We start from the raw sequence: 22,940 nt of genomic DNA, 5'->3' as shown, positions 1-22,940 counted from the left end.
TTGCATAGAACATTAGCGCGTAACAAAGTTGTGATAAAGGAAAGAGTGGTATTAATAAGGGGGGGGGGGAGAAGAAAAGTTATATAACATTTTATTATTTAATAATTTATTAAAATACATAAGTTTGTCCAACTCCCTGTGATCTGATGAACGGCAATGTAGTGAACCCTGCCCCATGCGCCCGCTTACGGTAGAAATGGAATAATCTTTCTTCTTTACAAGAAGCGCAGAAATCGTCCCAGAAGCGTGCAAAATTAAAACAACAAGCACCTCTGTGATCTGATATATTATTTTGGCCTATTTTGTATCACATTAATTCATACACTTGTTTCTCGACTAAAGAATGAATGTATGAAGCAATGGTTATTTCATTTTAAATTCTGTTCTAATCTCCTATCTAGAAATGTAACACTACTGCTAATAAATACTTATTCGAATCTGGCACGAATCCGAAATCGATTCCAACTTTAAGCATCGTCCGCGATGTCCGCTTTGCTAAAACCGTTTCGAGTTGTCCGAACGCACTGGAAGAAGTCAACATTCTTCGCTATTGCGGCAACATATGGAAGTTATTACTTTCACGATAAATACCAGTAAGTAAAACTTTAGCTAGAAGTTTTAAACTGGACACCGAAGGTTCTGTCCTGGTGCAGTTATATCGGCGGTGTCTACGCGACTACACGTGGATCAGTGATTCAATAATATGATGTCCCCGGCGTTTGCAAATGCACTTTCCTGACTGAAATCATTTAGTGTGTTATTCCTAACAATTTTGACTTCGTATGTGCCATGGATCGTTTGTTTTCACAACACACTGATTTGATTGGCTGAGAGTCAACGAAACATGACCCGGGAAAATAACTCAGAATTATTCATCAGACACAAACTGTCTCGGATAGATCAGCAAGAGGTCACTAAAGTTACATAACAAGAATAAAATAAGGGTAGCAAAACAAACAAAAAGGCACGCATTTTTAAATAAAATTTAAAAGTTAAAACGCGCATTTTACAATGATTTGATGTTGCTGCCTTGTAGAAAATATAATATTGTCACTGTTATGCTGACGAATATTGTGAAGTGGAATTATTGGAAATTTTGGAAAATAATCATAAATAACACTAACCACATCGTAATAAATCCTTGGAAAATTATCAAACTTGTGATAAAATAGTCATGGGAAACTGATAAAAAAAGCCCTGGAATTACAAATTTATTTCATTTCAGGTATACGCTTGAACCCTGGATATTTAGGTTATTTTTATTGCTTCAAGCAATACCACATGTTATTCCTGCTATTAGCGCAAATGACCTCTTTATCATATGTACAACTGCATCTGCGCATAAATTGAACAAACGTGAATTAACAATAGTAGCAACTGACGCCTGTGAGAGCGGCGGAGAGCACATAGGACTCGTACTTAATGTTGTAGAATATGCAAATGTTTGATGTGAGAATTGCGCTGCGTTCACGTTATAGGAATCTCGGCACGTGCTGAAATTTTTAATCTTTTGTGTTTGCAAAGGGATTACAGCAGTTGCGTTCACGTTAGCCGAAATCACGCACTCATTCATCGATCTGTTATTTTTGACCCAAACATGGAAAAGGATATGCATATGATGATAATAATAAAAATTGCTATACTGAAATTATATCCATTTGTTATGGTATTTATTACAAGTCATCGTGCACATGAACGGCAAAGAAGATTATTTTTTCATGTCAATGTAGCATTGCAAGAAAATACCGGTTGCAGCAGCACATAAATATACGTGGCTGACAACGGTTTGCATTCGTTTCATTCATTACTACAGCATCCAACCATATATATCTGCATTTCTTTTCATTGTCATGTCATACTAGTATAAATCTACTAGTATAAATCAGCATATGTTCTCTTAAATTTACCACTGAGGGCGTGATTTGGGCCTGTGCTGAGCGTTCAGGCAGAAAATCTCGGCACGTTCTGAGATTCGGTCCCAAACAGCTATCGAGACCGAGATCGTTTTGTTTTTGGCATGTGCCGGCTCGGTTCCGACCGTTTCTTGGCACGTACTGAGATCTCTAACGTGAATGCCACTAATGTCTAACATTAAATAATTTTCTGTGCCGAATTATTGATTTAAACCATATCTAATGAACGAAACTCATTCAAGTTGACGATGGCCCACAAGTAAAGGCAGCAGTCCACTGATATTGAACACAAAACCAGATTGTTGCTAAACGGTCTTGAAGAAAATTCGCCAACTTGTTTCTTTTCGTTGTGTCAGTCTATTGACGGTACTGATCTTGTATAAAGTAAAACTGAGAACGAACTTTCCTATGCACATTCCGTATACATACTACTCCTGCTGACTGCTAATATAACAAGTGAGAAAATACCTCCGGTCAAGGACTTCTGTTTTCATAATTCCGTTGCAAATTGGTAAACAAAACGTGAATTTACTAGAGGCATCAAATTTACATATAATATCCACAAATTGGTGGCAGCGAAAAAGTTTACTGTATATTATAGAAGTATAGAATAGTTAGTATAGAAGTTATTACACGGAAATTCCGCGTGATAAAATAACAAAATCATAAGCGACATCACAGGCTTATTTTTTAACCTTCTGATGACACTGGTCTGGAAAATCAAAATGTACAGCCTTGTCTTCCGTGAAGCCTAGCCTGTATTTGCAAGGGTGGTACGGCTTGTATCTCATGTAAGATTGAGGTGACTTTACAGTCAAAATCAAATGAGCGGTGAGAAAGAGAAGAGCGTTCTGTCGAAGCAATTGTACTGTAGACTCAATTTTAACGCCCATTCTACAGCCGCGTTGTAATTATTACAAAATCGACGTTGTTTCAATATATGGCGCGACTATGACTACTAGTTATGCTAGTCAAAACAAATGGACACTTTTTGTTGAGTCGTTTGCAAACTTGTTTTGATAGAACGCTTTTATCGATTGTGCACATAAGTTAATACTGGCCAGTACTGATGTCTATGAATTTTATGCTGGCTTACGAAACACAGGGCCTATTGTTTCCTGGCAAGTTAAAACAACTAAAATGTCTTACATCGTCGTGTCACACTGATACCGATGGTGTTAGACCATAGACAAACTATGTAACGATAATGCTGTTTGTAATCCAACAAGCTTTGTAGATTAAATAAACATCTAGGGGATTTACATTTTCATTTACTCAAACTGTTATTGACAGGCATTTTGCATACAATAGTCGCCATTTTAAACTCATGATTGTTACATGTTGCGATACGTTTTGACCAAAAACAACAACATTTATACATCAAAAGCCCAACCAGATGAGTGTAATTGCTAGCGTACATATTCATGCCCCCCAAGATATGTATCTGGAATCACAGCTTGATCCCCAAAACATCGTAAATGGCACATTTCATGGAGCTCCCGCCACGATTTGAGCGACTTGGTTCGGATTAGCATACTAATACAGTGGCCATCTTGCCCCTTATTTATAGTATCGGTTCCCCTTTAAGAAAAAAGTGCTGATAAATTTTGGCGAGAAACTCTGGTGGTGAAAGGGTTAAGAAAAAAGACTTTTCTGTATATAGTGTGTTCCCTCAACTAATGTACATTTAATGATACTACTATGAAATAAAAATAATATATTATTATAATGACTAGTACTCTACTGTAATTTTTTTTTCAGATCAAATTTGATAAGAAGAGAATTATGTGAAGAGGCTATGGTAAGTCACTTAAGGTAGCAGAATAGTTTTTTGGGCACTTTTCACATTTTTTTTTGAAAATCACACGAATAGCTCCCGAAGGCATGCTACATACATGGGTGTATTTATTTTATTGAAAAAAAATATCTTGTACAAGTAAACTGATTTTTTTCTAGTGTGCAAACAAATGGCCAAGTTTTTGTTTATCCAGTGTACACCCAACTAGTGCATCTCATTAATATGCATGGTTTACAAACATAACTGAACTGAGGGTAAATAGTTTTAAGTTGGGCCACTTTCTTTATTTGCTATTTACAAACAACTGATAAGATATCTGTTTGTAGTTTACACACAGCTGATAAGATGTGTGCACTGCTGCCTTTCTAGACAGGAAGTACAGCAAAGACAAAACAATCGCTTTAGAAACAACAAATTTTGAATAATCAAAAAAGTACATGAATGTACCACTTCAATGTAATTATATGTTAACAGAATAAAAACTTACAAAAAAATTTCTGTAATATTTTTTTCTTGGCTTTGTCATTGAAAAGTGTCTGACCACGGGGTTACTTTCTTAGTCCAGAAGTAATGCAAAATATGGTTGCAAACAATAAAATACGGCCATCTGTGGTGGCTATGCATTGCATGTTAATTCAGGCCACAAACTACATGTAAGGGTTGATCAATGATAAGAATATGCTTGGACCTGATTTATATAATCCATTTTTCAGAGGAGTTTTCACCAAGTAGGCATACTTGCATGCTTAGGTTTTTCTAAATTCGTAAATTATGTTACATGTAATAAATCTGTCTGATAAATACTTGGTTGTTTTATCTAATGTACTCATGCGAACAAAATGCACGGCAACGAAATAGTTTTACAATTATTATCAGTAATTCTTTAGTTTAGTTGTCATTCACTAATTATGGACGAGATAGTAAGCACGCGAAAATTTCCAAGAAAAAGAAAGCGAGGAAGAAAGAAGAAAAACATCAAAAGAATGATCACTCCTGTCAAAAAAGATTGTGAAAGAGACGATGCTGGATTCGTACAGAACGGATTTCCCCGTCGAAACCAGTGTCAGCCATGAAGTGGGCGAAGAAAGTTTTACCGTGACACTGGGAGTCCGATGAATCAGACTTCGATATAGTGGGTGATACTCCTGTTCAAAACGTTCGAGAGATGTCTGTATCTCGCAGGAAAATATTGTTAACTTCCGACGTAGAAGAAGAAAGTGAGAGTGAATGTCATGGCCGATCGTTTGAAGACGGCGAGATTCGACTCGTTGACATGTCACTGTTGAATGGCGCCCTAGAAAAAGAGATTTGTCAATTTTGCAAAGTAGGCAATATCTCAATAGTGGAGCGCAGGCGTCACGGTCTAGGCAGTTGTATTCGATCGAAACTGAGCCAGCCTAGCTTCCCGTCATCTCAAAAGAAGGGAGCAGTTTTCTAAATAAATAAAAAGGCTGCCATTGGAATGCGAGCGATTGGAAAGGGATGTGCGCTCTGGTAAAACTGTCAAGCTATTAGGGGTTACCTCAACCAGTAACGGGTCCGCCCTTTCGCCAGTATGTACGAGCTGCCTCCAGGAGACTCCGAAACTCGTGGCATGCTTGAACTAATAAGTTTACAAACACAACGGCCCAAAAATAAATACACTGTTTTTGCAAATACTTCAACTGCCAAGTGTAGTCTCTGTATTGTTTGTTACTCGCAAACAGAACCGCCCACTTTGCATAATCCAAGCTCTAATGAATGACGTCACCGTTCGTTATCAGCACAGACCATCACAAAACTCCACAGCATGAAAGAAAACGGCCAAAAAACAAAGTTTTTCACAGATATAAATGTCGGTTCATGATTTTTCTCGAAAACAACTTTCAAAGCATTTTATTTACAATTAGCCCATGTAAATTTTGCTGCTGAAACGGGAGTTAACGTTGATTGAAGTTTGAAATCATAAAAGTGCCGATTTCTCGGTGTTCGTTTTTTGGCAATTACCGTTGACCTAATTTTAAATGGCGTTTCAGTGAATAGCGCTACGATGTCGCCGTTTAGCTTTTCTTATTCTTTGATATGTTGGCTTCATATCCGTATTTGCATATTTGCAAAATTCTATTGCGTTTTTTCACAAACCTCGCGCAAACCAACGGTATACTCTAACTTTAACACCAAAAAACGTGCTGGAAATTTGTGATTTTCGGAAAGAAAAAAAAAACTTAATGCAAAAAATAGAAATACGGATTTAAACTTCATATCCTTTACTTCAAAACAGTGTAAAGTTTTTGATCGCATGAATGACTGTAGAGATGACAATTAAAATTGTATTCACCTTAGTTAAATTATCAGCCCCGCTGATTTTCAGAATCACGTGACGCTAAAACAAACACAATGTTCACAAAATATTAATAATAGGAAAATACAAGTCAAGAGCTTTCCAAACATATATAGATTGTATGGTTTCTTGTAAAATTTATTCCGATTATAGGTGTTTACATTTTTCATGCAAAAAAACTATCCTGCTACCTTAATTAATAATTATATCATGTAAGTCATCACACTATACAAATATTCACCCATGCAGATGATCCAAAGACCTCATTGGCAATTGAGGCTCTGATGTAATATGCTAATTATGTCGGACACCATCAGTGGACATTGCTCCGTATTCAGAGTCAACTTAATAGTAGTTTGTAATTTATTGAGAAGAGACCAAACTACTTGTTTGCATGTACAGAATCCCCCGTCATGTCAGTGAATTTGACTTACTGATTTTCATGCTTTTGTAACAATGTTATATACAGCTCGAATAATGTATGATAATTACAAAAAAATTTAACCACCCAAAAAACTAAGTTTTCCTGTAATTGCCTGATATATGCTTATTACTTAACATAGAAATATGGAGCTGAGACAATGACAGTAACTGAAAAGCCACGGAAAGTACTGGTGATACTCAATCCAGCAGCTAAGAAGGGGTGAGATATTGATTTAATGTATCATTCTCCCTTTTCCGAACAAATATGACACAATCACAATTGAATCTCTGTATAGTAGTCTTATCCCTCCTAGCTACTCTTGTTCACAGAAGTATCAGATTTGACATTTGCTGAGAGTAGTGTAAAAATAGGTGTAACATATACAGTGAGAATAATATGCAAATTATGTAATATGGTACCGTACTTAATCTATATAAAACTAAATGCCACATATGTAAATATAAAAATTATGACATTTAACTTTAGCATACTGTAAGTAATGCCAGAAGACAATCAACAATCTCTTCTATATCTGTTCCGGAGGTGTACATGTATGTACAAAATGTAACAAGATCCTCTTGTACCTTATCTCTTAAAGTGCCTGTGAAATGGCTGCTATTTTCACGCCTAAAATTATTAATTGATACATAAATATTATTAATTTTTATGTTTCTAAGCATGAATTATTTTTTTAAGTGAAAAAATGTGTTTTAAACTCAGTCTACGGCAACTTTATTTTTGTGTATTTTAAAACGAGGCTCCTCATTAGCTTCTCATTTGCATACAGAAATTCCCCTTGTGACGTCAGAAGGGGAAGTCGCATGGCAGCTTGCATTGCCGATACGTGTAAAGAAGGCAAATTTCTTGTGCAGTTTTCTCGTCTTTGACGATATTGTCACTTATGTACTTATTCGTCAAGGAAGAATGGACCATAATGAACACACAGTATCAAGTTTTGTTGCATGGGGTTGAGTTAGATGCGAAATATGCCCGTTCTGGTGTAGCTGGTCACCTTGATTGTCACCGACACTGGCGCACGTTTGTACACTGTTGCTGGACAAAATAGAATTTGACGTCGGAATTATCTCGTTATTTAGCAGGTTACTAGGCACGTCACTACACTGTTTTATTTCATCGATCGTCTGAGTAAAACTTTCTAAATTAAAATTAAATAGAACATATTTTGACATACTAAACATTAGACTATAGTGATCACTATAAAATAATTAAAAAAACGACAAATCACAGTTACTAAATAAATGACAGCCGCGTTGACATTTTGTTGAAATAGGTGAACGCGTTGGGTCACGGCGAGGGCAAGTGCGTTAAAAGCGGCGTTTAATTGGATAACAAAAATAATCGAGATCGACACACATACAGATAAATTCAGAGTGGATTCGAGTTAGCTTGATCCATGGCATGATTGTCATAATTATAACGTCGTATTAAAACTTCATTTGGTGGAAACACATTGACCAAGCCCGGATTCTTATTTCATAAATTATTACGCAGATCAAGCTGCAAGCATGGAGGTAAAAAAGAACAGAGGTGTGAATTCGACATTCAACATCAATCACCAAACAATTCAGAAACTTTTACTCTTCGAAAATGAAAACAGTTAGCACTGTGTAAGGGCTGTGTAATTTCCTGTTTGTCCGACGCTTCGTTTTCGTGTCACTGTCAAAATTATTGCTACCTTTTACTAAACAGGGAATAAATGGTCTCTATAAAACGATAATCAGGATCGCAAAAAAAGTCAACTGATTTGAAACACTTGCCGGACGTCTCTCTCTCTTATGAAATCCGCCTCGGTGATCATGGGCTGGTCCGGAATCTATTTCTTTCAAAAGTGTTGCGCCCAGGTTTACGTTGTCGGCGTTTCTCTTTAAACCTACCGGTAGTCGTTTTTTATGGACGAGGACAGTTGAATGAATCAAAGGTTAAGTGATGTCGCACCTTCGGATCGATTAGAAACATGTGAATACATACACTATGGCTATACGTTTCACTGCAACTGCCCACAACACAACATCTAAAAACTCTCTCTCAAAAAAAAGAAAATAGACAGAAAAAAAGAAAAAATGCCGACCGAAAAATGTATATCGTTTAAAAGTATACTGAACAACCAGTGTTATTACGGCTCAGGCGTATAACTTCCTCTCACATTTTGTCATTTGGTGGCGCACTTTCGGTGAGAGTCGGAAATCCGGAAACAGTCGACCGTTTCACGATAGGTGGGCGTGGCTACAACACGAGAACAGCAAAAAAATCAATAACTACCCTTTTCAGTGGGACACAGATCTAAAATGGGAAACGTGACGGTGGGCATTGCACAGGCACTTTAAATGAGATTATGAGATTTGTATCAAAACTTTCAGTCAAGCAGTATTTTAAGCAAAGAATTCCCGATTCCTGATTTACCCACAGACGCGATGTAATTCTATTTGCGCATGCGTAACCTACCGGGCAGGGTAGGACAGAAATATAAAAAGTCAAAAAAGATCAATAGACATGCAATCCCGAAAGAAAAAACATATTCAAACCAGTTTGATTGATTGTTTCATTGGTTTGTCAGTTGAAAAAGATGTGTTTTTTTTCAGAGAAAATGAGAAGAAAGAGGTGATATGTGTGTTTCGCTGAGTAAATATGACCATGACACAGTTTTTTACTCCCAGAATACCTCCAAAAGTATTACGCTATAGCCAAAGATAATTTGCATGTTTGTTTTTCTTGCTTAGGCAGAACAGTGGGCAAATTTTCAAAAGCTGATGATATGAGTTAGTTGAAAGATTTTATTTATTTTTTTTTACCTTGCCCGTACCATCAAAGATGGAAGGGAAAGGTATATTAAGAGAAAAATTTTGTCCGTCGTTGTCGTTGTTGTTGTCGTCGTCACCATCGTTAATAATTGTTATTGTGTGCATAATAACTTTACTAATTCTATTCCAAACTTCATCAAACTTGGTCATCTTATTCATCAGTATAAAGTCTTCCCTGAGTTTGAACAACAGATGTCCTGTATGAAAATATCATGCAAAAATCTGATAAAAATCTGAGAAAATCTGATAAAATATTGTGACTGTTTCTACTTGACTGATCACTGGTGATACACATCAAAGGTCACTGATCTCAGTGGAAATATGCATTGTTGTATGTGTTGTATGAAGCAAATGATTTATCTTGTAATAATATCCTTGGTAATGTATCCCAGAATCTCATACTGGGTTTCAAAACCAACTCATGGAGAGATTGCACAGTCTGATACACATTTGCAAACCTACCAATAAAATCTTTACAGAAAACAAGATGTCAGAAAATCAATATAAGCACTCCTATGAACTGGGTGCCAAACTTTGATCAAGATCTGAAGCTAATAGAAAATCTGTTTAGTTCAAAGTTATCAAATCAAAAACAATACATAAAAAATACATAAAAAGCAAAACATTTCATCCACATTTTTTAAAAAGAAAATTGTTCTAAAAATATATGTATTCTGTATTTGACAAACAGTTCATTCGACAAATGAAAACTCACAGGAATATGTTTCAGCTATTAGAACAGAATGATAGAGTTTTTATAATACTGGTTTAAAAATGCACTTCAAAGATTGCAGTGTTTGAAGATGTAGATTCTCAGGAAGCAACGGGGAAACGGTACTGTTGACTTCTCCCTCCACTGGACACCAACTAACTATTTAAGTTGATTTGCATACAAAGCAGAGCTTGCAACATGATAGCTATTCATAAAGGGTGTTTTTTTTTTACTTTTCATATAATACAGTAGTCACACAATGAGGCAGTTCATATTTGTCTCAGTGAATCATTAATTTTTGACAGACACCTATACAAAATACTTGACAAAAGCCAGCTAAACTATGATAAAGGGAATTATATTATATAACAAAGGGCAAGGTCACCAGAGTTCAACTATGTTTAAATGTTTTTGTGCCAGGTGACAGTTGAATTTTTTTTATGTGCAAATTGCAAGTGTTAGTACTGACACATAATGCATTTTTGCTACAGAAGTCGTATTCATGTTTGGGAATACATGAAAGGGCTGTGTAGCCCGAAAACGGGGACTTATGTTTTGACCTCCGTGTGTCTGTACGTGCGTCTGTGCGTGTGTGCGTGCGTCCGGACCTGTATTTTAGAAATGCCTGGACCAATCATAATCAAACTTCACACATACATCATACATCATACATGATATTATACATAAGCACGTCAATTTGTTTCACAATCTGATTCAAGATGGCCGAATGGCGGCCATTTTTGTGCTAAAATCATCAAAATCAAGCATTTTTCTGCTGTTTACAGAAGGATTTTGTTCAAACCTTGTATATACGTTGGACATTATAGGATCTTGATGCACATCATTTTGTTTTACGATCTGATTCAAGATGGCTGAATGGCGACCATTTTTATGCTAAAAAATCATAAAAATCAAGCATTTCTCGGCTGTTTACAGATGGATTTTGTTCAAACTTGGTATATACCGGTACATTAGACATTATGGGACCTTGATGCAAATAATTTTGTTTTTCAGATTAGATTCAAAATGGCTGACTGGTGGCCATTTTGTTTTAATGAATGTGGTTCTTGTGCCACATGTCTGACTTGCTTTCACTGATTATGTTCAAATTTTAAATATTCATTATACATCATGTCATAGATGGACAGTTATATTGGTTTGACGATCCTATTCAAAATGGCCGAATGGTGGTCATTTTTGTGCTAAAAAATCATCAAATATCAAGCATTTCTGGCATTTATGGATGGATTTCGTTCAAACTTGGTACATACATTAGACATTACAGGTTCCTGATGCACGTCATTTTATTTTTTAGATCAGATTCAAAATGGCTGTCTGGCGGCCATTTTGTTTTAATGAATGGGTTTCCAGACCCATATGTCTGACTTGTTTTGACTGATTATGTTAAAATTTTTAATATTCATTATACATCATGTCATAGATATACGAATATATTGGTTTGACGATCCTTTTCAAAGTGGCCAAAAGGTGGCTATTTCTGTGCTAAAAAAATCCTCAAATATCGAGCATTTCTTGCATTTATGGATGGATTTTGTTCAAACTTATAACATACATTAGACATTACTGGTTCCTGATGCACGTCATTTTATTTTTCAGATTGGATTCAAAATGGCTGACTGGTGGCCATTTTGTTTTAATGATTGGGCTTCTAGAGCCATACATTGTATCTCTTAAATGCTTTGACTGATTATATTAAAATTTTATATATTCGTTATACATCATGTTATATATATATATATATACATGTATTCAAAATGGCTGATTTTGAATGCTGTTCCAGAGCAATATTTCTCAATATGGACAAGTACTTGTTTGACGATCAGATACAAATGTCAATCATTTTAATGTTAAAAAATCATATTCCTAGCATGGTTATATTCCAGCTATATTACTATAAACAAAACTATATATCTTAAATTTGATAACTAACGGGGACTGTGCCATGCATGGCTTGTTTGCGTTAATTTTTTATGTCACGAGTTGGAAACATGGACATGTAGTCTGTGCTTTCGGAACATTTAAAATCTGTCCTACCTTCCAGTTTGATGACGTCATGCAAATTATGTGCAAGCGCACAAACAATAAACATGCGAACACTATCCATTCACGAATCAGGAATTGCTTTTCTATTGTTTAGGAAACCCTCGATAAATATCTTCTGTGCCCTCTATGGAAAAAGTGGGAAATGTTGTTGATTACAAAATTTGTTGATATAGTTGTTGATTGTCTTATTCCAGAAAGGCTCGGAAATTATTCCAGGCGAATGCTGCACCTATATTGCATTTAGCTGGAATTAGCACCGAGATATTTGAGGTAAATTTTATGTTTATTTCACATCAACATCTTTTTGTTTGCTGTACTGTGATACTACCTCTTATATAGCAGCTTAAAAAGTGAAACGCGTAACTATGCAGTACAGCTGTGTGTAACATAAGCTGGTTTTCCTTTTCATACATTTTTTTAAAGTGAGTATCAATGTCATTTATATTTACTACTTATTCTTTAGAGCATTTATCACTGTTACTAACATACCATAGTTTTCAGAGTATAAACCTCTCCGGACAAGTGGCAAATTGACGAAAAATTGGGGATGGGGGGGGGGGGGGGGCTTATAAACGGATAAAAGTCAAAACTTCTCCCGAGCGATAATTTATGCTAATTTATTCATAAACAAATCATGTGCACGGTTATAATCAGATAAATGACTTGTAAATTTGGAGAGGGGGGGGGGGCTTATACTCGGACAATTACTGTAAGAGATATTTAAACAGATTATTCTGCACCATTTAGGGATGCTGGGGATTTGACTAAAAGCTTAGCTTATAGGTACATTGTAGCTAAGTGCTGAGTTACGTTCAGACCGTACTGTACTAGCATCTTACTAGTACATTGTAGCTAAGTGCTGAGTTACGTTCAGACCGTACTGTACTAGCATCTTACTAGTATGAAGTCACATGATACAGGGTTTATTCTTTTTTAGACGACTTATGAAGGAGAAGCTAAAGATAAAATGCAAACTGTGAATGACGTAGATGCAATTATCGTGGCTGGCGGTGACGGCACACTATCAGAAGTAGTTACTGGTCTTATGAGGAGAGATGAAGAGTGTAAATGGCCTCTTGGTATTATACCAATTGGTAAAACTAATACCCTAGCAAAAACTTTATATGTCAATGCTGAATCTGATGTTAGGTGAGTAAAGATTCAACTATCCACAAATAAAAATGATTTCCCATTGCAAACGTTTTCCCAAACTGGAGACGTCTATTTTTCCAGTGTTTTGTTCATAACATAATTTATGTAAATTATTTGAATTCATCTTCAGTATCACCAGTACCTCATGACCAAATGTATAATGTGTATAAATTTGGCACATACAACCTGAGTACTGTAGAATACTTTATTTTCGCTTGGAATTTATTTTCGCTATTTTCGCTGAATGGATGATTCCGTGAAAATAAAATCCAGCGAATATACTTTTTTTCCTATATTTCACATTAAATTCATCAAAAATCAGTGAAAATAAGTTCCATACAAAAGGCCCAAAAAGCCTTTTCAGCAAAAATTAATTCCAGCGAAAATAAAGTATTCCACAGTACATTGTGATCCAATTAATATGAATTCAGCACTCATAACTCAAGTACTGTAAAATACTTTATTTTAGCTGGAATTAATTTTACGACTCTTTGAGTGTTTTGTATTTGTATATATTTTCACTGATTTTAGGCAAGTTGAATGTAAAATATGCGAAAAAGGTATATTCGCTGGATTTTATTTTCCCTCAGTGCAAATAGCAAAAATCAAAGACTATAGTCTTTGCAAAAATAAAGTATTTTACAGTACATAGTCCTGTATTTACTGATGTACATGTATATGATAATTGTATGTATTATACAGTAACTATGTGTCTACAGTAGACAATGTGCAAGACTTTTAAATGTTTATAATAATAATATGTGCATGGTGTGACTATAGGTGGATGGGAGGAGCTGCACTTTCCATTATTCAAGGATGGTCAAAACCAATGAATGTCATGAAAATAGAGGTAATAATTGTATATTTTATCGTTTTGTGTTCCATTTCCATTCACTGTCATGTTAATGATTGATGGCATTTTAGATTTACAATAATGTGTATTGTACTTTTTGAATTTTTGATTTGATGGTACATGAATGATGAAAAAGAATACATGGGATCTTGATGGAAATTATGCGATTTTGTGGATCCAAATCAAATGGCCGACAAGTGGCTATTTTATATTCATTACTGCTGTTCTGGAACCAAATCCTAGCCTGCCTATACTGTAAACATACATACCGTAAAATCTGTATTAGAAGCCGCATCCCTAATAGAAGTCGCACCCATTCTTTTTGAATAATTGAGAACCAAAAATTCGTCATTTCTCATACGTGTAGATGCTCTAATAGAAGCCTCATCCCCTCTATTGCATTGTACCATTTTAATAGAAGCCGCGGTTTCTAATACAGATTTTACAGTACTATATCAGGAATTCAAGTTGACATTATTAATGTCGCAATTCTTTTATTACACAACTACTAATATGTAACACAGCATTTTATTTCAGTTTTGTTCACTATTTCAGGACGAGGAGCGTTGTTCTGAGTGCGAATCTCCTGTACACAAACAAAGCATCCTACGCATGTATATGTCACACTACAGCCATATATTGAATACAAAATGACAAGACGACCACTGGCTTTGACCTCTCACTTGATGTGAATGCATTTATTGTATTTTGTGAATACATTTTGTACCACTGTAAAATGAATCATCTAATGTACATGTAATCCCATCTCACTATCAATCTCCCTGATTCCTCTTCCTTTTCTTGGCCAGAATACCTTGTTGCTCCACCTAATATACCTGATTTTGTAATTCCAGGGGGAGGAAGGCAAGACAGTCTATGCCATGACTGGAGTTCAATGGGGACTGTATAAAGATTCACAAGAAAAAAGTACCAAGTGAGTGTATACAGTACTTCTCTACTATGACTGTACTGGGTTTACATCTTCTACGAATACAGTTAGTGACTGGTTGGTCCAAACAAGTTGTTTGCACCCTTAGATGAAATAAAAAAATTCACATTTTGGTTGATAAAAAAGTGAACTAATCACAGTGTGACTGCCAAAAGCTTTTGGTTATTAATTAAAATTGGGGTGAGTTTCGTTTTCAGAATGTTGACTTTTTAAAAATTTAAACTGAAATTGAATTTTTTTAACATTGTATGAAAAGTCTACAGAATTTTTATTGAATTTTATGAAAATTTTGCTCCCTATACTTTTGAATTATTAATTAAAGTATAATAAAATTAAAATAAGTTTATAGCCAAAATAATTAAAGCTCGTACACTACATCAGATTTTAATCAGATTGCACCGCATTATTGAACGCGAGAACAAATATGGTGACCTCCAGCATCAATGTAGTTGTATCGAGTCGCTGCCGTAAGGAGATATTTCCTTTGTATCGCTTACCAACATTGTATTGTACTTCTTTCCTTTATTTTCCTTTACACATTTGGAAACTTGCATGGTGCATTTTCACCCCCACCCTCCCCAAATTACGAAGCTATCAAGTCGATTAGTAGGTATGGGATGTTAATGTGTGTTGATGACTACTGCGTTGTGCAAGGGCTTCTCGTACGTAAAATGGGGCACATTCCCAGTAAAAATATCTATTTACACAGAGCTGACAAAATTCGCCTACATGTGTAAATATATGTTGGGATTTGGAGAGAAAAAACTCGTAAAACATACTGAATTTACCATGACAGCTGTGATCAATTTTGGTGCCGATTGTTGGTGTGCTGATCAGCATGTCGGATTATTCCTGAGAACGTTCTTCGTGTGGGAAATAAGTAGGCTGGTTTACCTTATACCCTGTACAAATGAAATGAATCGACATGCGATGATTACCAAAACAATTTGACAATCGATGTCTCATTTGTTCACCGCCCCCTCAACACGGTGATTTGTTACGATGGTGATTTGTTATGAGGGGTATTTTTTCCCGGCCCTTTTCGTCGGAAATTACGAATTCATTGGCTCTAATATATCCTAGTTTACTTTAGTTGTTTCATCCGAGTATTCTGTACATTGATTTTACCTAGCAAAGGAAACGATCAGTGTCTGGCTTTGTTATATTTACACTATTGCAACACCTTATGTGGGCCCCCAGCTTGGGCCTTTTGTTTCACTATTTTTTTCATTGAATATTACACGACACGATATCCCTCAAATCGGAAAGCACATTTATTGCTCGAGTTACTGTTCCTATTAAGTTAAGCCATGGAGCAAAAAAGAAAATATGGTTAAGCTGAATACCATGCTTCATGTGGAATGTATAGACCGTGATGTCGGCATTAACTACTGGATGCACAGTGGAAACTACTGGGGCAATGCCACGCTGACCGGCGTCTCCTGCCTGGTTTTAAGCCGTCGTAGATGTTTTCGAAACGAAAATTAGCAAATAGGTTTTGTTTCGAGCCACTTAAAATGTCCTGTGTGTATCTTTGGTTGGTACTCATCGCGTGCGACGTGCCCCAGATAGTGTCAATTTATACGCAGTAACAAATGAGACGCGTTGGGGATTGCTTTGAATTTTATGTACCGAGAAGTCTGCCATAAATTATTATTTGTTATGGTACTGAGCTGTACGATGGTTGTAATTTTACCATGTCGATTTTCGGGATATACGAGCCAATCAAAGGGACTCTAAAGATTGTGATGCCTTCCTTATTAATATACGTAACTGAAAATAAGTAAATATAATATTTATTGACACACATATTGATATTAAGATAGTGGTTTGAATTTTAGATATTTAGATTGTGATTGTTTGTCAGAAATTTACATAGTTGTTCTTGCTACTTTACGTTTTCCATGTTAACTAAATTTCTAAAATATTTTTAAATGCCCTATAAGTTTATTTTGGGCATTTATTTGTTTACTATTTTCGTTGCATTTCATTTTCCCAGTGTTTTATGAATTATTTCAGTTTTCTTTTTAATGTTTCAATTTTGTGTAGACTTTTTATGCATATTTTTAAGTAGGCTTATTGTAGGTATATGATGTCCATGTGTGTAGATGACTACTGGTGGCTCCTTATTTAATAGATTATTCATAATTTGTTTATCATTTTCAAATATTCTCGAATATTACATCATGATTTCTATTCCTTCAGCACATGGGAGTTCTTTCTAAGCTTTCTTTGATTATTTATTTTTGGCACAACTTTTGATATTTGAAACAGAAGTTTATTATATCATATACATTCTCACTTGGTGTAATGTGGTGAAAAAAAAGATATCTAGTGTCTGACAAGGTACTTTTTGATGTCGAAGCGTTAAAAATTGACAATATTTTCAGTGAGGTTTTATGGAAGAAATGTGTTTTGCATATTATTTTACCGTTTTTTCTCCAAAAAAAACAGATTGACAGGTTACATACTATTGATTAATACTAATATGAATATTTTGTTTTATACTTGATTTCAATTGTATGATGGACCAGATAGATTAGAAAGACCACTTGGTTAAAACTATAAATCTGTGAGAAACTTACTTATTACAGAAATCATTTTTATAGATTGAAAAATATGTAAATATATTTTTCTTCACAGGTACTGGTATTTTGGACCTTTGAAACAGAGAATTTCATATATAATAAAGACAATGCAAGTTAGTAATGGGAATTAATTACTATTAAAACCATAGACAATCTTTTTATTAGAACATTTGCAAAATAGCATGTACATTTTGTACTAAGGACTTACCAGTTACTGTGAGTGAGTGGGTGTGTTGGTTGTTCATTGATTTCTCAGAAATGCAGGCTGATGGTCATAAATATGTAGGAAAAACACCCACAATATCCAAAAACAGTGATTTGATTGTAGCTCAGCCATCATTTGCAGCTTTATTTAGTGCTGATTGTGATCACAAGAATGACGTAGAACTATAAAATTCATCATTTTTCACATTCTTGTCAATAATATTGTACTAAGTCATATTGCTTGCTAATAAAGTTCACACTTTATCAGTCTTTTATTATACACTATATTCGTGGTGCGTTCATTGTGTTGAACTCATCATAATTGCACGACAAACTTTCCAAATATTGTATTTATACTTTATTTTAGCTGGAATTAATTTTTGATGAATGGACATTTTGGTGTTTCGTATGAAATTTATTTTTACTGATTTTTGTCGAGTTAAATGTAAAATATAGGAAAAAGTTATATTCGCTTGATTTTATTTTCACTGAATCATTCTTTCAGTGAAAATAGCGAAAATTAATTCCAAGTGAAAATAAAGTATTCTACAGTATTCAATCAATGAAAAATGTATCATAACCTGGTAACCCTTTGAGCACCAACCAAAAGTTTAGTGCAACATTTTACCCATAATATTTTTAATAATTTTGAACTAAATAGATATAATAATTCGCTACAGGTCTCAAATTTTTTTATAAAAATCTATAAAAAACATAACATATTATTTTTTGCATGGTGGCGAAAGTATACTCTGCGCTCAAAGGTATATCTCCATATTTTGCTGAATATCTTGAAAGGATCTTTTTCATTACAGGGCTGGCCACAATTCATAAGAAGTGATTTCAGTAGTACAGTGCCATGTACTGGATGTAATAAATGTGTCACTGCTATTCCAAAGAAGCCATCCATCTGGTCATGGTTATTTGGATGGTGGAGAAAGACTGAAGGTAAAAACTTTGTGATCATGACCTGCTGAATATTTTTTGTGTGGACACCTTTGTGATTATCTGGCACACATCCCACGTTAATAAATTCATGATGAACCTGTGCATGAATGAATGCACGCACCTATTTCAGAATTCAATCAAATATTTGTCAGCCATACTCGGGGGGGGGGGGGGGAATTTGAATACCATATGATACTACAGTCTGCATATCATCATTATTAAAACAGAAATAATAAATTCATAAATACACACCAATAATTTTTACATCAACAATTGACTGATTAGCTAATCACTGCTTGCAGTCATATATCTAATTGTTTTTTTTTGTTTGTTTTTTCCACATTTTCCCCTACAATGTCTTCAGAAGTTATTGACTACTCCCAAATCAACAATGAAGAATGTGGAATATGGAATGAGATGAAAATATCAAGTGTAGAATTTACTGCTTCAACAACAAACACTGATCCATTGTTACAGGTATAAAAGGGTTGTCAATTCAAATAATAATAATTTATAGGAAACGTAACTATTTGTTGCTTATAGACAATATGGTCACCATTTTGTATAACTTTGGCCTGTCAATAATTAAGCAACTGTAATGAAATGTGTTTCCTGCACAAAGGTACAACAGCCATTACCTTACCGGTATATAAAATCGTGGGGGGGGGGGGGGACTTCTGTGAAAAGTCCTTCAAGAGACTGACACTGGAACATGCATATAGGATCATAATTTGTACATACCAGAGTCCGCTGTACCACCCTGTATACTATAATGTCAGATATTCAGTCATGACTTTACCTACGTTTTATGGTACTGTAAATTTAACTGGAATTAATTTTCGCTGAAAATACTTTTTTGGTGTTTCGTATGGAAATTATTTTCACTGATTTTTGGCGAGTTGAATGTAAAATATAGGGAAAAAATTCGCTGGATTTTATTTTCACTGATTCATTCCTATAGCGAAAATTAGTTCCAAGTGAAATAAAGTATTTTACTGTAACATTATTATGTGAAAAACAGAGACAATGATTTCTCACATACCGTATTTGCTCTATTTTCATACATACCTAAAAGTTGCGTTTACTGTATACTGGATCATAAGAATATGACTAACGTTGACCCTAAACACACCTTTATTATTTGTGTAAGCACTTTTGCAACTGACTGGACTAATATGGTGATTTTTTTTATCTCTTTTTTTTTGTTCTTATACGATCAGGGTATATCAGAGATTAAAGTGGATTTAGGAATTGAAGAGATGAGTAGGTCTGATTTCATTAAAGAAGGGTATGTTAACTAATTCATTTGATATATTAAAGGGGAACCTTCCAAGCCCAGGGATTGCACCAAAGAATCATGGGACACTATTGTTTATGTTATTTACAAAGTTAATCTATCTTTTGTTATCCAATGTAATTTTAATCCAGAAAGTAAATTTGTTGTGAGATTAGGCTTAACTGGAAGTGCCCCTTTAAGTATACAAAAGACCCCTGTACAGGAAGACTAGTCTCTCAAATAAAACAGCCATTTACAATTATGTATCTATAAATCCACAGCAAAGATGGTTCTTTCAACAAGTAATTCTATTACACAGCCCCTGTGAGTTGTAATTTTAAAGGAGTCTAAACTTATTTTTTCATTGGTCAATTGGTTGAGCATTGTAGCTTCCTGGAAATGTTATTTTTTGTGTGGTTGCTATTGATGTGTCTGGTTGCCAAGGAAACGATGATACAGTATTAAAAATATGGATGAACATATCAAGTTTGAGCTATATATGTTAAACAAGTTTAAGAAAATATCAGGTTTTGAGCTGGTTGCTATGGGTGTGGTCGTGGTTGCTAGATGCCAACAGTATCTATTAATACATTCAACCAATGTTAAAGCGAGAGGGTTGTCACCTGCGCACGCACTGGAATTGAGTCCCAAGCGATGATAACAACACACACTAAGAACGCAAAGGCTCATGGGTAGACGCCTGTTTGTATTTTAGTATTTTGCTTAGAATTGCATTTATGTTCATTACCATCAATATGTGTTTTACATTTTCTTAAAGCTGGGCTCGAATGAAAGATAAAAATAATAAAGATACAGAAGAAAGAATAGAAAGGACTAAAATGAGTGTAGGAGAGTTCAAACTAACGCCAATAATTGACAAGGTGAGTCATATTTACATAAATTAAATTATTATAGCCTTGTCAATATTATGATGATGGTAAGTAGCAGACGCCATCAGTGAGGCAGTACCGATACCAGACACACGTCAACTGAAAGGAGTTGAAAGCATCTCTTTAACAGTGTAGCGTACCTCAACAAGCACAGGGCGCCAGTCACATGCGCTGAGCTTGCTGGCAATGGAATGCCGACTTGGTGGTGTCACAATGGAATATATCTGGTGTGTATGTATCCCAAGACTGCTCCACTACAGAGTAGCTGATTGCTGTCACTTGATAAACATTTCAAAGACTTTTCACCACTGCTAGAATTTTTGATAGATCACTCGTTAGATTTCAATGAAATCTGGTACATAAGTGCACTGATTACTATTTGGCTGAAGTCAAACCAATTTGATATTTGTTTTTTGTTTACACAAGACAACCACATTTTTACCTTGCCAGTATTGTTGTCTGTCCTCATTGTTGTTAACTCCATCGTTTTCTTCTGGTTAAAATAACTGAAACAATATTCATCACTTTGAAATGTCAACCAAGTTTGATGTTGGTGTTGTAACTAGGAAATGCAATTTTAAGGATATGGGGAAAAATTTGGCTGAAATTAAACAGAACGAAGACATTTATACTACTGATAATGAGAACCAGATGTTAGTAATATGCTCTCTAAGATCTGTCAATAATTAGATAAGTGTAGTAAAAAGATGTGTTGTTTTCATTGAGTATAAATAAAAAAAAATGGACAAAATAAATCAATTAAGATTAATACAGTATATGTATTATTATTTCTGGAACGTGAATATTAATTAAATCTTTATTTAATTATGACGACTTGTTCCCACCTTGGTCAGTATTTGTTGTTCAAAGTTTTTCAAAATGTTATTACCTTGTTATCATGACTTCAATCTTTGATTCTAATACTAATTTCAATCTCTTTTTAGGATCAAGAAAATTGGTTTTATATTGACAGTGAAAAATTTGAAGTGATGTCAATCCATGCAAGTCTTCTAAAAAACAAAATTAATTTCTTTACAAATATTCATTAGTATTTCTGTTAACTGTATATTTTATTTTGTTTTGAATTGAATTCAAGTTAAAGAACTTGTTACTACTATTTGTTCATGTATTCTTAATTACCTGTACATTTACTGCATGAAGTGGAAGCTTGACTTGTATCTCATGTAGAAGACCCATCAATATATCAATGAAATTGGAGGTGGTACCTTTTCACATTAGATTCCTATATTTGGTAGCATGAATTACCCATCAATACATCAATGAACCCAGAGCTAATACCTTTTCACATTGGATTCCTATATTTCGTAGCATGAATTACCCATCAATACATCAATGAACCCAGGGCTAATACATTTTCACATTGGATTCCTATATTTCGTAGCATGATTTACCCATCAATACATCAATGAACCCAGGGCTAATACCTTTTCGCAATTGGATACCTATATTTTGTAGCATGAATTTACCCATCAATACATCAATGAACCCAGGGCTAATACATTTTCACATTGGATTCCTATATTTTGTAGCATGAATTACCCATCAATACATCAATGAACCCAGGGCTAATACCTTTTCACATTGGATTCCTATATTTCGTAGCATGAATTACCCATCAATACATCAATAAACCCAGAGCTAATACCTTTTCACATTGGATTCCTATATTTTGTAGCATGAATTACCCATCAATACATCAATGAACCCAGGGCTAATACATTTTCACATTGGATTCCTATATTTTGTAGCATGAATTACCCATCAATACATCAATGAACCCAGGGCTAATACATTTTCACATTGGATTCCTATATTTTGTAGCATGAATTACCCATCAATACATCAATGAACCCAGGGCTAATACATTTTCACATTGGATTCCTATATTTTGTAGCATGAATTACCCATCAATACATCAATGAACCCAGGGCTAATACCTTTTCGCAATTGGATACCTATATTTTGTAGCATGAATTACCCATAATACATCAATGAACCCAGGGCTAATA

The 22,940-nt window shown here is 34.8% G+C and overlaps 1 protein-coding gene across 1 annotated transcript; it reads left to right on the top strand.

Moving 5' to 3' along the window:
* Positions 1–440: 440 nt before the first annotated feature.
* Positions 441–22,027, top strand: LOC102805939 (acylglycerol kinase, mitochondrial-like). The gene is made up of 13 exons (XM_006819447.3): positions 441–593; positions 3,675–3,714; positions 6,595–6,674; positions 12,245–12,320; positions 12,988–13,199; positions 13,983–14,052; positions 14,910–14,989; positions 17,648–17,705; positions 18,612–18,744; positions 19,109–19,221; positions 19,965–20,032; positions 20,799–20,901; positions 21,855–22,027. Exons 1-13 carry the CDS (start codon positions 484–486, stop codon positions 21,957–21,959), a joined length of 1,248 nt encoding a protein of 415 aa, XP_006819510.2. The 5' UTR covers positions 441–483; the 3' UTR covers positions 21,960–22,027.
* The last annotated feature ends 913 nt before the right edge of the window (positions 22,028–22,940 follow it).

The sequence above is a fragment of the Saccoglossus kowalevskii genome, chromosome 4, assembly GCF_978046115.1.
Source record: "Saccoglossus kowalevskii chromosome 4, keSacKowa6.1, whole genome shotgun sequence".
NCBI lineage: Eukaryota > Metazoa > Hemichordata > Enteropneusta > Harrimaniidae > Saccoglossus > Saccoglossus kowalevskii.
This window is presented reverse-complemented; position numbering and strand designations above follow the sequence as displayed.

Bases quoted from the DNA above. Each gene is read 5' to 3' on its own strand.
- LOC102805939 (XM_006819447.3), top strand. From the start codon at position 484: ATGTCCGCTTTGCTAAAACCGTTTCGAGTTGTCCGAACGCACTGGAAG. The intron at 13,200-13,982 runs GTGAGTAAAGAT...GTGTGACTATAG, and splicing joins AATGCTGAATCTGATGTTAG to GTGGATGGGAGGAGCTGCAC. The intron at 17,706-18,611 runs GTTAGTAATGGG...TTTTCATTACAG, and splicing joins ATATAATAAAGACAATGCAA to GGCTGGCCACAATTCATAAG.